At 38.9% G+C, this 14,828-nt stretch overlaps 1 protein-coding gene across 1 annotated transcript in view; it reads left to right on the forward strand.

Annotated features, from left to right (window-relative positions):
• The window catches only part of OSBPL1A (oxysterol binding protein like 1A), a 196,690-nt gene that overhangs the window by 36,974 nt on the left and 144,888 nt on the right, over window positions 1-14,828 (forward strand). The window contains exons 7-10 of the mRNA XM_065889460.1: window positions 9,878-9,939; window positions 10,042-10,086; window positions 10,947-11,020; window positions 11,134-11,197. Coding sequence (XP_065745532.1) covers window positions 9,878-9,939; window positions 10,042-10,086; window positions 10,947-11,020; window positions 11,134-11,197 — 245 coding nt within the window. The remainder of the gene's footprint in view (window positions 1-9,877; window positions 9,940-10,041; window positions 10,087-10,946; window positions 11,021-11,133; window positions 11,198-14,828) is intronic.

Here is a 14,828-nt window from a genome sequence, read left to right on the forward strand (position 1 = left end):
TTGTATGGGGTGGCAGGAGAAGCTTCTCTGTTAGGATGGCAATTAAAACTTGAAGTGAGGGGGCAAGCCATGTCAATATCTGGGAGACGAGCTTGGTTCTAGGCAGAGGAAACAGGTGAGAGTGTGCGTGATGTGTCAGGAAAAGCAAGGAGGCCAGGATGTCCAGAGCAGAGTGAGAGAAGGAGAGTGGTCGGAGGAGGGGGTTAGAGAGGCAGTGGGAACTGGATCATGAAAGGCCTTTCAGGTTATTGTAAGAATTTTGGCTTTTACTCTGAGAGACGGGAAGATGCAGGAGGGTTTAGAATGGAGCAGTGATGCGATCTGACCTGTGTTATGAAAAATGATCCCTCTGGTTGCCGTGAGGAGACTAGACCCTAGGTGGGCAGGGGGGATAGCTGTTGAGAGGCTGTTGGGATAATCGGGGTGAGAGGTAATATAGGCTTGGATCAGGATAGTGGCAATAAAAGTGGTAGTTAAGTGGTTGGATTTTTTGTTTTACATATTTTGAAGGTAGAGTGGTTAGGATTTTCTGATGGCTTGGATGTGAGATATGAAAGAAAGGAGTCAAGGATGACTTTCCAGCGTTTGAACTGAGGACCTGAAAGAATGGAATTTCCAATTCATGAGAAGGAGAAGACTGCAGGAGGGGCAGGTTAGCAGTTGCTGAGAATTAGGGGCTTGGTTTTTAAGACATTAAGAATTTGAAATACTATACTATACAATCTAAATGATAGAGTTGGAAGTAGAAGTTTGAGTTTAGGGGAGAGGTCTGGGTGGAGATACAAATTTGGGAATCATTAGTATATACTGTAGAGTTATTTAAAGTCATGGAATGTATAAAATCACTTAGCAAGATCTTGAATTGGTATTGGTTCAGGGTAGGTGAACAGCTTAGAAATTAAAACATGTACACATGGGAACTTAGTAGATGACAAAAGTGGCATGATAGGTGGATGAGGAAAGAATCTAGTAATTAGCTGTCCATATAGTAACAGGTAATTTTAGATACCCATTTCATAGTGGATACTAAATTCCAGGTAGTTTAAAGACCTATACGTGCAATACAAACTTCAAACATCAGGAGAGGCTTCTGCTTTTGGCCATAATAGAGTTACAGGGACCTGATTTACCTCCCTTTCTCCACACCTGTTAACATTGTATTGGAAGACCTAGCCAGTGCAATAAAGCAAGAAAAAGAAATAGAAGACATTCAGACTGAAAAAGAATTCTTATTCTTCTGATCATCCAGGTAAAAAAATTCTAAGAAATTTACAACAACCTGGTAGAACTAATTAGTGAGCTAGTTCAACATACAAAAATCAGTTATATTTCTGTATACTAATCAGAAGTAGAAAATGAAAAAGCATATTATTTATAATGGCATTAAAATTTCATGAAATGCTTGGGAATAAACTTGATAAAAGCTGTGTAAGACTTGTACACATTGAACATTGGTGACAGAAATTTAAGAATATCAATATGGGGAAGGGTACTATTTTCAGGGATCAGAAGACTTGACATTGTCGTCAGTTTTCTCCAAGTAGATGTAGCAATTCAGTGCAATCCCAGTCAAAGTTCCAGCAGGGCTTTTTGTAGAAAATGACAAATTGATTACAAATTTTATTTGGAAATGGAAAAGACCTAGTATACCCAAAACAACTTTGGAAAAGGGTTCTCTAGAGAAACAGAACCAATTTTATATATATATATATATATATATATATATATATAGAGAGAGAGAGAGAGAGAGAGAGAGAGAGAGAGAGAGAAATTATATCCAATGGTATAATTCAGACTGAATCCAAAGGCCTGAGCCCTGGGGAGGGGGACAGCCAGAGGCCAGAGAACCAGGAGATCCAATGTTCCGAGGGCAGAAAGAGATGGATTTCCCAGCTCAAGAAGAGAGAGAATTTGTCCTTTCTCTGCCTTTTTGTTCTATTCAGGCCCTCAGTGGATTGGATGATGCTGCCCACATTGGTGAGTTCAGATCTTTACTCAGTGTACTGATTCAAATGCTAATCTCACCCAGAAACACCCTCACCAACACACTCAGAAATGTTACTGTTATTTACTATCTAGGTATTCCTTAGCCTAGTCACTGTGGTAAGGGTAGATATATAGGTCTATGGAACAGGAGAGAGTCCAGAAATATATAAATGTATTTACACACAATTGATTTTTGTCAAAGGTGTCAAAGGCAATCAGGAAAGGATAAAATTGTCAACAGATGACACTGAAAAAGTTGGATTGCTATATTCAAAACAAGGAACTTGTGTAATAATTAGATCTAGATGAGTCACAGAAATGAACATAAGAGTTAAAACCATAAAACTCTAGAAGAAAATACAGGAGAAAATCTTAGTTACCTTGGGTTTTGCAAAGATTTCTTAAATGTGACACAAAGGATGAGTGATAAAATATTGATAAATTGGAGTTTGTCAAAATTAGGAAGTTTTTCTGTTCAATAAGCACTGTTATGAAAATGCAAGCTATTTTATGGGAGGAAATATTGGCAAAACATGTACAAGAGTGCACCTGTATCTAGGATATATACAGAACCCTTATAACTCTAATAGGAAGATAAACAACCCAATTCTAAAAAGGTTCAGGCACTTCTTCAAAGATATACAGATGGCAAAAAACACATGACTAAAGGCTCTACATGGAGGTATAAAACCTAAGTTAAAATTCCTTTACATGAAAAATATGCATTTACATAAACATAAGGAGTATGTACTATGATGTTTATTTCAGCTGTATTTAAAATAGTAAAAGAGAATCATGATTACCTTTGAAAGTTAGTAGCAATTTACAGAATGATTTAACATTGAGGGGTAAACGTCTAAAAGTAATGGAAGGTGGGTACAGATATCTGGAAGGTTCAACATTCCTGTTTAAGATGTTATAGTGTTCTTGATAAAAGTCAAGATGGTGCTTTCTGAAAAAGTGTAATTTTTTAAATCATAAGAGTAATAGTACCTGCATTTTAGTAAGTTTTAAAAATACAGAAAAAAGCATAAATTTCTCCAATACAATCTCTGGTACTTTGGCATATTATATACCCTTTGAATCTATTTTCATACCTATTTTAGAGCATTTTTTAAAATTGCAAAACAAATGCTTTTTTTTTTTTTTATGGCCAAAGTGAGGAAAATGAAGGCACCAAAAAAGTACTATCACCTATACCCAAACATCCGAAGATTTAGTTTTTAGTTGTTTTAGTTGTTGTTCTGTTGTGGACTAGATTTTTTTTAAGTTTTAAATAATAGATACCAACTCAAGAGTGTGAGCAGGGACTTCCTTGGTGGTCCAGCGGTAAAGAATCCGCCTTACAATGGAGGGGACTCGGGTTTGATCTCTGGTCAGGGAACTAAGATCCCACGCGTTGCGGGGCAACTAAGCCCACGTGCCACTACTGAGCTCACGCGCCTCAACTAGAGAGCCCGCGTGCTGCAAACTACAGAGCCCACGCGCCCTGGAACCCACGTGCCACAGCTACAGAGCCCACGTACCCTGGAGCCTGTGCACCACAACTAGAGAAGAGAAAACCTGCATGCCACAACTAGAGAGAAGCCCATGCATCACAATGGAAGATCCTGCATGCCTCAGTAAAGATCCGTGTGCCGTACAAACATGGCTGCTAGGGCCTTCCCCTGGAGGGTGTGAAAAGGGCAGAGGATGCTCAGAGAATGGTGAAGGAGTATGGGCCGGCAAGCACCTAAGAAAGTATCTACCATTCCTTTTAGTTTATGGCTTGTAAATAGAGTTGACATATTAAAATCCTGCTCTTTATTAAATGGCAACAGTTTTCCATGTCATTACGGGAAGCATAGTCTTCATGGCTCACCTTCTGCATAGTATTTCATGTGGATGTAATATAATCCGCTCCACACCCACAGACCTTCAGTGATAAGGACAATAATAATTTCTATACTTTTTATGACTGAATTTTCCTAGTCTTTTTAAACAAGGATGTTTTAAATTTTTTATATATAAATTTATTTAATTTTGGCTGCGTTGGGTCTTCCTTGCTGCGCATGGGCTTCCTCTAGTTGTGGCAAGCAGGGGCTGCTCTTCATTGTGGTGCACGGGCTTCTCATTGCAGTGGCTTCTCGTTGTAGAGCACGGGCTCTAGGTGCATGAGCTTCAATAGTTGTGGCTCGCGGGCTCAGTAGTTGTGGCGCCTGGGCCTAGTTGCTCTCTGGCATGTGGGATCTTCCCAGACCAGGGATCGAACCCGTGTCCCCTGCATTGGCAGGCGGATTCTTAACCACTGCACCACCAGGGAAGCCCTGTTTTAAATTTTTAGTCAAACTTGTTGATGCTCTTTGATTTCTTCTAACACTTCTAAGCTTAGGTAGAGCTTTGGTAAATACTCGATTCTGTTTTCTCCTGGTGTGTCTGTATCACATTCATTCAGCAAATACTGAGCCTCTGCTGTGTGCCAGGAACTGTCGCAGGTACTGGCGACCCAACAGCGAACAAAATCCGACTGTCCCCATACTTGTGTTCTGGTGGGAGGAGATAGACAAAGCATAAATACACATACAGTGTTGGACAGTGAGGTGAGGAAAAATAAAATAGGCTAAAGGGGATAGAGGGCGATTCAGTGGGGAGGGAGGCTTTTGTTTTGGAAAGGGTGGGAGGGAAGGGAAGCCCGCTCTGAAGTGACTGTGAGCAAAGAGCCACATGAGGAAGGAAGTGAGCTGTGGTGAAGGATTCTGGCAGAAGATCCAGTGAAAGCAAAGGGCAAGCAAGTGTAAAGGCTCTGGGGTAGGAGGGCACTTGGCATATTTGAAGAAGGAAGCTGCTGGGTTGCCTAGAGCGGGCTTCTCAGGGACACAGGTAACGTCATAAGGCAGCCAGAGGCCCAGCCCTGTTGGTCGGTGTCGAGGGTTTTGAGCAGGAAAGGTGACATGAGAGTGTACATTAGGACGGGAAGCTCTCAAATTGCTAATCACTTATCCTTGCACCCTTTATCAAGCAGCCTTTCCTTTTCCTTTGTTTTGTTATGCCTTTCTCATACTCTGGAAGAATTTACTTTTTTTGTGTGTTTTCTGTGCTCTTTTATTGCCTCAGCTGTCCCTTCACCAGCAGTGCACTTTTTTTTTTTAACATCTTTATTGGAGTATATTTGCTTTACAATGGTGTGTTAGTTTCTGCTTTATAACAAAGTGAATCAGTTATACATATACATATGTTCCCATATCTCTTCCCTCTTGCGTCTCCTTCCCTCCCACCTTCCCTATCCCACCCCTCTAGGTGGTCACAAAGCACCGAGCTGATCTCCCTGTGCTATGCGGCTGCTTCCCACTAGCTAAGTGTCCATCAGCAGATGAATGGATAAATAAGATGTGGCACATATATACAATGGAATATTACTCAGCCATAAAAAGAAGCGGTGCACTTTTAATGGTTGTTTTTGTAAGCCTTTAATAGCTAATGATGTTTCCCCTTACTATTCTTTTTTGAGTATTTTCCTTGACTATTTGTTTTTCCAAATGGCATTTAAAATAATTATTATTTAAAATAATTTTCTTAAGTTCTTAGTAAAAATGCTGTTGACATCTAATTGAGATTGTGTTCTATGTAAATTATTTGAGGAGTGTTGACATTTATATTTCGTTTTCCCATTAAGGGACAAATCTGTATCAGGCAAAAATTTAAATATAGGATCCTTCCCGTTTTTTACTTGATTTTGTTGTGGTTGATAAGAGATGTAGTGCGATTTTGAAACAACTGGTTATGTTGCCTATCCTGGTAAGGAGGCTATTTCATTCAGTTCTAAAAGCACTTTATTAAATTCTCACTGTGTGCCAGGCACTGTGGGCATTGAATCCAGCAGCGAGGGCTCTGTGTAGGACTTCAGCTAGTTGGCAGGAGTTCAGAATTTATTTTTGGTGTTAGGACAGAATTCTGTGAAAGAAATCACGTTGTCTTTCTCCTTTCTGCCTAAAAGTGCCCTGCAGATAGAGTAGAAATAACAAGTTGGCAGACCTTTTCATAAGACATCCTCCTGTTGGCTAGCTAGAAAACCTAAAGTGATTATCAGTTGCTCAGTTAACATTTTAAAAAGTTTTTTCCCCACTGAAAGAGTAATATATGACCAGTTCAAGTTTTACCTGTAGCAGTCTGATAAATGTACCTCTAAAGTCAATCTCAAAGCCGCATAGTTACTAGTGTCTCCATTTTACTGCTAACTCTCTAGTTCAAGCCACCAGTATCTTTCTTGTTTTTTTAAATTAATTTTTATTGGAGTATAGTTGATTTACAATGTTTTAGTTTCAGGTGTACAGCAAAGTGAATCAGTTGTACATATATCCACTCTTGTAGATTCTTTCCCCATATAGGTCATTAGAGAGTATCGAGTAGAGTTCCCTGTGCTATACAGTAGGTCCTTATTAGTTTTCTATATTTTATATAGAACTGTGTGTATATTAATCCCAATCTCCCAATTTATACACCCCCTCCCTTTCCTTCTTGGTAACCATAAGTTTGTTTTCTACATCTGTGACTCTATTTCTGTTTTCTAAATAAGTTCATTTGCATTATTTTTTTAGATTCCACATATAAGCAATATCATATGATATTTGTCTTTCTTGGACTTACTTCACTCAGGATGACAATCTCTAGGTCCATCCATGTCACTGCAGATGGCATTATTTCATTCTTTTTTATGGCTGAGTAATATTCCATTGTATATACGTACCACATCTTCTTTTCCCATTCCTCTGTCGGTGGACATTTAGGTTGCTTCCACATCTTGGCTATTATAAATAGTGCTGCAGTGAACATTGTGGTACATGTATCCTTTCGAATTATGGTTTTCTCTGGATATATGCCCGAGTGGGATTGCTGGATCATATGGTAGCTCTTTTAGTTTTTTTAAAAAACAATTATGGTAGTCTTTTTAGTTGGTTTTTTTTTGTGTGTGTGTGTGGTACGTGGGCCTCTCACTGTTGTGGCCTCTTCCGTTGCAGAGCACAGGCTCTGGACACGCAGGCTCAGCAGCCATGGCTCACGGGCCCAGCCGCTCCACGGCATGTGGGATCTTCCCGGACCGGGGCATGAACCCATGCCCCCTGCATCGGCAGGTGGACTCTCAACCACTGCGCCACCAGGGAAGCCCTCTTTTTAGTTTTTTAAGGAACCTCCATACTGTTCTCCATAGTGGCTCTACCAATTTACATTCCCACCAACAGTGTAGGAGGGTTTCCTTTTCTCCACACCCTCTCCAGCATTTATTGTTTGTAGATTATTTGGTTATGGCTACTCTGACTGGTGTGAGATAATACCTCACTGTAGTTTTGATTTGTATTTCTCTAGTAATTAGTGATGTTGAGCATCTTTTCATGTGCCTCTTAGCCATCTGTATGTCTTCTTTGGAGAAATGTCTGTTTAGGTCTTCTTCCCATTTTTTGATTGGGTTGTTTGTTTTTTGATATTGAGCTGCGTGAGCTGTTTGTATATCACCAGTATCTTTCACCTGGTCCTTTGCTATTGCTTTGTAACTTGTATCCCTTCTTTTCTCTTGCCCACATTTACAGGGTTTTTCCATACAGTAGCTGCAGTGATCTTTTTTTTTTTTTTACTTTTTATTACTAAAATTATCAAAGCTTACTAAATAGAATAGTATAATTGATGTACTCCTCACCCTCTTTCAGGAATTGTCAGTAATGGCCACTCCCCCGATGTCATCTTATTTTGGCTATAAATATTTAAGTACATTTGTATAAGGTCTCCTTTTAAGAAAAACACCATAACCATGTGATAGTTGCACAACTCTGTGAATATTCCAAAAACCACTGAATTGTACACTTTACATGAGTAAATTGTGTGGTGTGTGAATTCTCTCTCAGTAGAGCTATTTAAAGAAATAGCCACGGGCTTCCCTGGTGGCGCAGTGGTTGAGAGTCTGCCTGCCGATGCAGGGGACACGGGCTCGTGCCCCGGTCCGGGAAGATCCCACATGCCGCGGAGCGGCTGGGCCCGTGGGCCATGGCCGCTGAGCCTGCGCGTCCGGAGCCTGTGCTTCGCAGTGCGAGAGGCTGCAATGGTGAGAGGCCTGCGTACCGCAAAAAAAAAGAAGAAATAACCACAATGGCATTATCCTATTAATAATTTTTTAATTTCTCAAAATCATCAAACAGCCAAAGTTCACATTTCCCCAGATGTTCTGATTAAGTTCTTTTAACACTTCGACGGAGTTTGAAACGTAAGTCAGGTCAGGCTACTCTTTAACCTAAAACCTTTCAGTGGCTTTCCATCGTATTTAGAATAAAACCCAAACTCCTTGTACTGGTTCACAAAGGTCTGACCCACAGAGGCCTTGTATGATGTGCCTTCTTTCTTCCTTTGCCTTTCTCTCTTGCCTACCTAATTGTTGCTACCTCAGGACCTTTGCATCAGCTGTTCCCTCTGCTTGCAGTTCCCTTCCCCTGTATTCTCACAAGGCTGGATCCTTCCTTTCAGCTTAAACATCCCTCCCTCAGAGAGAGGCTTTCCTCAATCAGTCCCCCAGTCTCCAATCTAAAGTGGTATTCCAGTCATTCTCTCAGAACATTCCCTTAAAAATGTTGGCATACCATGGTTTATTTGCTGTATCCTTTTTTTATTAAGTTGTGTCTTTCCCTTTTTCTACACCTCCCCCACCTAATTTTTTCAGTCATGTTCACTGATGAATCCCCAGTACCTAAAATATTAATTGGCACATAATAGACTCTCATTAGGAGATAGTTTTACAAGAAATTGTCCAACACTTACCAGGTATTTATAAAAAGGTTATTTGATAGAATGTTATCACCTTACTGCATAAATAGAGTTCCAGAGTGCCAGTCTGATATGTTATCATGAAAGGGCTGGGTTTTTTGTTTTAAATTTTTATGTGTAGCTTTTGTTTCTCTAGTAATTAGAAGCTCTTTGAGGTTATGAGACGATTATTCTTTTAGTTTGCATCCTTCATATAGTGTCCTGCTCACTTCAGAACTCACTTTGGTAAATAACTTACAAACAAATTGCATTTTTGTTGTTTGGAAAAACGTAGAGTGCTTGCATGTGTAGGCTTGAGAAAGTTACCATGATACCTTGCTGGTTTCATTCTCAGTTACCACTTTTTCCTTTTGTCCTCAATTGTGGACCATCACACCGTTACTCTGTGAGTTGTCTCTGCTACCTGTTCTCCAGTGAGGTAGTTGAAGAGCAGCTGTGGTGGCTGAATAATACTCCCCCAGTGATGTGATTAGTTAAGTATCTTGAGATACCGAGATAATCTTGAATTCTCTAGGTGGGCCCAGTGTAATCACAAGGGTCCTTCCTTTTGGGGGAGGAGGCAGGAGGATCAGAATATTGAGGGAGAAAAATGTGGGCATGGAAGCAGAGGTTGGAATGATGCACTTTGAAGATGGAGGGAGGGACCACGAATCAAGGGGATGTAGGGGACCTCTGGAAAAGGCAAGGGAACAGGTTCTCCTCAAGAGCCTCCAGAGGAAGGCAGCCCTGCCAACACCTTGATTATTAGCCCAGTGAAACTGACTGCAGATTTCTGACCTCCCGAACTGTAAGAGAATAATTTGTATTGTTTTAAAGCAGTAAGTATGTTGTGATTTGTTACAACAGCCATAGGAAACTGATACAGTGACTTAAGGCACGAAAGCTTGAAAGATCACAAAACCTGTACAGAGTGTTCAAAGTTTAGTTTGATTTGCTGGCTTAATAGTTACTGAAAAGGATGCTGTAAAGAATTGAGATGGCAGCTTCAGGTCGGTGATTTGGGGTGTAGTTGATGGAATAATGAAAGAATATTATGTGCTACAATACAAGCATCAATTTTAGTGTAGAATTAAGCTCTTGATGGCTTTTTTCCTTGTATTTTGCACAGATCAGAAACCTCTTGATCTTGCCCAGGGTGCTGAAATGAAACACGTTCTTGTTGGTAATAAGGTATGTACGTGGTAATGGATTACATTTATATAATGTAGAAAAAAAATTTGAATTCTTGAAATACATAGATGCGTTTTTAATGAAAACATGTTTTTCCGATAGGTCATCTACAAAGCATTGAAACGATACGAAGGCCCTCTCTGGAAGGTAGGTTGGATGGTTTTTTAATTATAAAACTGGAAAAAAAAGATTCTCAGGTGCTCTCTTGTTAAAACTCTTTTTCATTCTTTTCTGAAGTATATGTGATTTAATAATCATTCGATCTTATCATGTAAGCCATTTTTATACTGCTGGACTTTATTAGGCATCCAGCAATTGTAGCAGTTAACTGTTGGTCTAACACTTGTAGGTGACCAAGTTTGTACAGAGAAGAGTGGAGGAATTTTTTTTTTCTTACTTAAGCATAGAGTTACCGTATCATCTTTGTTATGAACATTGATCCATGGAGGACTCAGGAGGAATTTAATATTTGAATTGTCACAGAGCACACATATAAAACCTTTCTGGTTCTAAATATTTCTTTGCTTTTTGGAGTTCAGCTATTTTCTAGAATTAAGTTATTTTCTAGAATTATTTTGGAGCATATAGTTTCTTCTGCATTTGCAGCTGCTCCTTCTATATATTTATGTACATGTATGCTTATATTGTATAAAATTTAGGATAATTCTCTTTATTTAGAAACTCAGGCCTTTGAGGAAACTGTCTCTGAAGCTCACAACTGATATATTTTCTGTAAATATCCTTGTGCAGTATTGTCAGAACTATAAACTGTGTTCATCGTTGATCTTACCAATATGGCATTTCTTCTGTTCCTGTCACCCTGTAGTAGTATGTTTTCATTTCTGCACCCAGTTCCTCAGTTCATGTTTGTTCATTTTTGAGTGTGCAGTGGTACTGTCCGGCTGAAAGGCTCAGATAGAACTGTCATAACTTAATTACTTTTTATCAGTCAAGTATTTGAATCTAGATGTATCAACTTGGAAAAATCTTTGTTGTTTTTCCCTTAGAGTTCAAGATTTTTTGGCTGGAGATTATTCTGGGTAGTGTTAGAACATGGAGTCCTTTCATGGTATAGGAAACAGTAAGTATTATGATCCTAATACTTGTTGAATTTCAGCATCTAAATTTTGAATGATTAAAAGTTTTCACTAATCTCTTTTCCTTTTGCCTTGATAATTTATATTTATTTTGAAGGCCCGATGCAGTCCATAATATTTATCGCCAGGGATGCAAACATCTAACTCAAGCAGTATGCACGGTAGGATGACACATGCATCTTTTGCTTAAACTGTGAAATCAGTCCTGCAAGTGATTGCCCTAAATCATTGGTATAAGCTGCCTTGTAAAATCTTGGGGTAGAAAGCACTTGTGCAGTTGAGTTGGCCCTCCGTATCTGCAAGTTCTGCATCTGCTAATTCAACCAACTGTGGATCAAAACTATATAGGAAAAGGAATTCCAGAAAGTTCCAAAAAGCAAAATTTGAATTTGCCGTGCACCAGCAACTATTTACATGGCATTTACATTGTATTAGATATTATAAGTAATCTAGAGATGATTTAAAGTAAGCAGGAGGATGTGCATAGATTGTATGCAAATACTATGCCATTTTATATAAGGACTTCGTGCTTCCATGGATTTTGGTATCCTTCAGGTGTCCTGGAACCAATTCCCCCACAGATACCGAGGGATGACTGTATATGTTTTTATTTGAGAACAAGTAAAGTTGTGGAATTCCATTTAAAAAATATAATCAAGTTAAAAAAAATCTCTACGTATTGTGGAATAAGAGATGCATGTTCCAAAAACATTTATACAGAACTTTTACCATTTTGTATGTGTATGTATATATGTATGTATGTGTATATATTCACACATAATGTATGCATATACGTATCTACATATATATGTGTAGGTGTGTGTGTATTTGTACATGGGTAAATCTGGAAAATGGAAATTTTTCTGGTGGTAAAATTTAAAGCCTATATCAAAATTGGGATTTTTAGGTTCTCCATGTTCACTTCTGGCTGCTTTGCTTTTACCAGCCAGGAGAAAGAATTTTTCCTCCTTTGAGATTAGCCTAAGACTGGAGCCTAGACGTACTTTTCTGCTTGCTGCTTCAAGTTCTTTAGGGTTGTCAACATGCCACGGCAGTGCACCCTCTCTTTGGACCACAGTCCCTGCCTTTCCGTGTGAACTCCTGGAGGACCAGCAGCGTCGCCCTTGGGCCGTCACAGGCTCAGTCACCTGCCCCTGCCCTCAGGCCTCCTTACACATGCTGGTCCCTTAGTGTCCTCACTCCCCTTCCTCCCTTCGCATGAGACCAGAGGGCCAGGGAACCGCTCTCTAGTCTTAGCCGTCTAATCTTCTCGTTTCTTCTGTTGGTGCAGTCCCGGCCATTCTCTTCTGTTCCAGCTTTTGATTCATTTATTTAACACTAAGGTTTGTCTATCTTAAAACAAAAAATTAAACAAGTTGCTCCCTCACCCTTTTAAAATTTCCCGATTTTTAACTTCTTTAGAATTGATAGCTTCTGCTGTGTTATGCTTCACCTTGTTTTATAACTTTTGCTTCTTGTATAAGTGTCTACTTAGAGGCTACATTTATGAATCCATATTGATACAAGGTAACAGGCATTCAGTGACTCCTATGAGGCAGGCTCTGTTCACTTTCTAGATTCTTAAGGTAGAAGCTTAGGTTATTGATTTGAGACTTTTTTTCTTTTCTAATATAGGTGTTTGCACCTATAAGTTTTGTTTAATTGTGGTAAAATACACATAACGTAAAACTTACCATCATAACCATTTTTAAGTTCAGTAGCGTTAACTCTGTTCACTTTGTTGTACAGTAGGTCTCTAGAACTTTTTCATCTTGCAGAACTGAAACTCGATACTCATTGAACAGCGCCTCTCTATTTCCAGTACCTCACCCCACTGGCAATCACCATTCTACTTTCTGTTTCTATGCTTTTGACTACTTTAGATACCTCACATGAGTGGAATTGTACAGTATTTGTCTGGCTTATTTCACTTAGCATAATGTCCTCAAGGTTCATCCATGTTATAACATGTGACAGGATTCCTTTTTTTAAGGCTGCTGAATAATATTCCACTGTTATGCATAGACCACATTTTCTGTATCCATTCCTCTATCAGTGGATGTTTTGAGTTGCTTCCGCCTTCTGGTCACTGTCAATAATGCTGCTGTAAACATGGGAGTGAAAATGTCTCACCAAGATCCTGCTTTCATTTCTTCTGGATATATATACCGAGACGTGGAATTGGTGGTCATATGGTAGTTCTATTTTTAATTTTTTAAGGAACTTCCATACTGTTTTCCATAACATCTGCGCCAGTTTACATTCATACCAATAGTGCTCCAATTTCTCCACATCCTCACCACAACACTGTTTTTTCCTGTGGGTTTTGTTTGTTTGTTTGCCATTGTAATAGGTATGAGGTAGTATCTAATTGTGGTTTGATTTCCATTTCCCTGATGACTGGTGATGTTGACCATTTTCATGTACTTATTGACCATTTGTATGTTGTTTTTGGAGAAATGGCTGTTTAAATCTCTTGCCCATTTTTTAATCAGTTTTTTCCTTGTTGGTGTTGAGTTGTAGGAGTTCTTTGTATATGCTGGATATTAATCCCTTATCAGATAACGTGATTTGTACATATTGTCTGCAGTTTCATGGGTTGTCTTTTCACTCTGCTGATAATGTCCATTGATGCATAGAAGTTTTTATTTTTTATATAGTCCAGTTTATGTTTTTTCTTTTGTCACTTGCGCTGTTGTATCACATCCAGGAAACCACTGCCAAGTCCAATGCCATGAAGCTTTCTTCCCAAGTTTTCTTACAAGAGTTTTATAGTTTTAGCTCTGACACTGAGGCATCGGTTTCTCCTGAGGCCTTTCTCCTTGGCTTGCAGGTGGCGGCCTCCTTGCTTTGTCCTCACATGACTTTTTCTCTGTGTGCAGGCATCCCTGCTTTCTCTTCCTCTCCTTGTAAGGACAGCAGTCATACTGGATTAGAGTTCCACTGATATGATCTCATTTTACCTTAATTACCTCTTATAAAAGCCCTGTCTCCAAATGTAGTTTCATTGGGGATTAGGGCTTGAACATATGAAGCCCTTAATCTGGTTGAGTAAGTTCTTTTCCTTTCCTAGTTTACTGAGATCCCTTATTATGAAAATCTGTTGAATTTTATTAAATGTTATTTTCCATGTTATTGAAATGATCATATGGTTTTACTCATTCTATTAATATGATTAGTTGTATTGGTAGACTTTAGGGTGTTAAAGTCAATCTTATTGCTGGGACAAATCCCAGTTGGTTATGATAAATTACCATTTTAATATATTGTTCGTTAATATTTTGTTAAGAATTTTTGCTTTTTTGTTCATGCTGGATATTGGTTTATATTTCTTCTTTGATATTTTGTCTGGTTTCATATAATGAATTGGAAAATGTTCCTTTTCAGTTTTCTAGGAGAGTTTGTATAGGATTAGGTTACTGCTGCCTTAAATGCTTGATAGAATTCACCTGTGAAGTCACATGGGCCAGGAGGTTTTAGTGCAGGGGTGGGGGAGGATTGTAGTTACAAATTTAATTTCTTCCGTTGCTATAGGGCTATTCACATTTTCTGTTTCTTTTTCGGTTTGTGTTTGTAATTTTTGCCTTTCAAGAAAGTTGTCCATTTTCTTCTGGGTTATAAAACTTAGGGTTAGTAATATTCCCGTATTGTGTTTTTAATGTCTGTGTGGTAGGTAGTGTTCTATGGTCTTTTTATATTGGTAATTTGTGTTTTCCTTTTTTTTCTAGATCAGTCTGTCTAGCACTTTATCAGTTTTATTGATCCTTTCGAAGAACCAGTTCTTGATTTCAT

Source organism: Phocoena phocoena, chromosome 13, assembly GCF_963924675.1.
Source record: "Phocoena phocoena chromosome 13, mPhoPho1.1, whole genome shotgun sequence".
Lineage (NCBI taxonomy): Eukaryota > Metazoa > Chordata > Mammalia > Artiodactyla > Phocoenidae > Phocoena > Phocoena phocoena.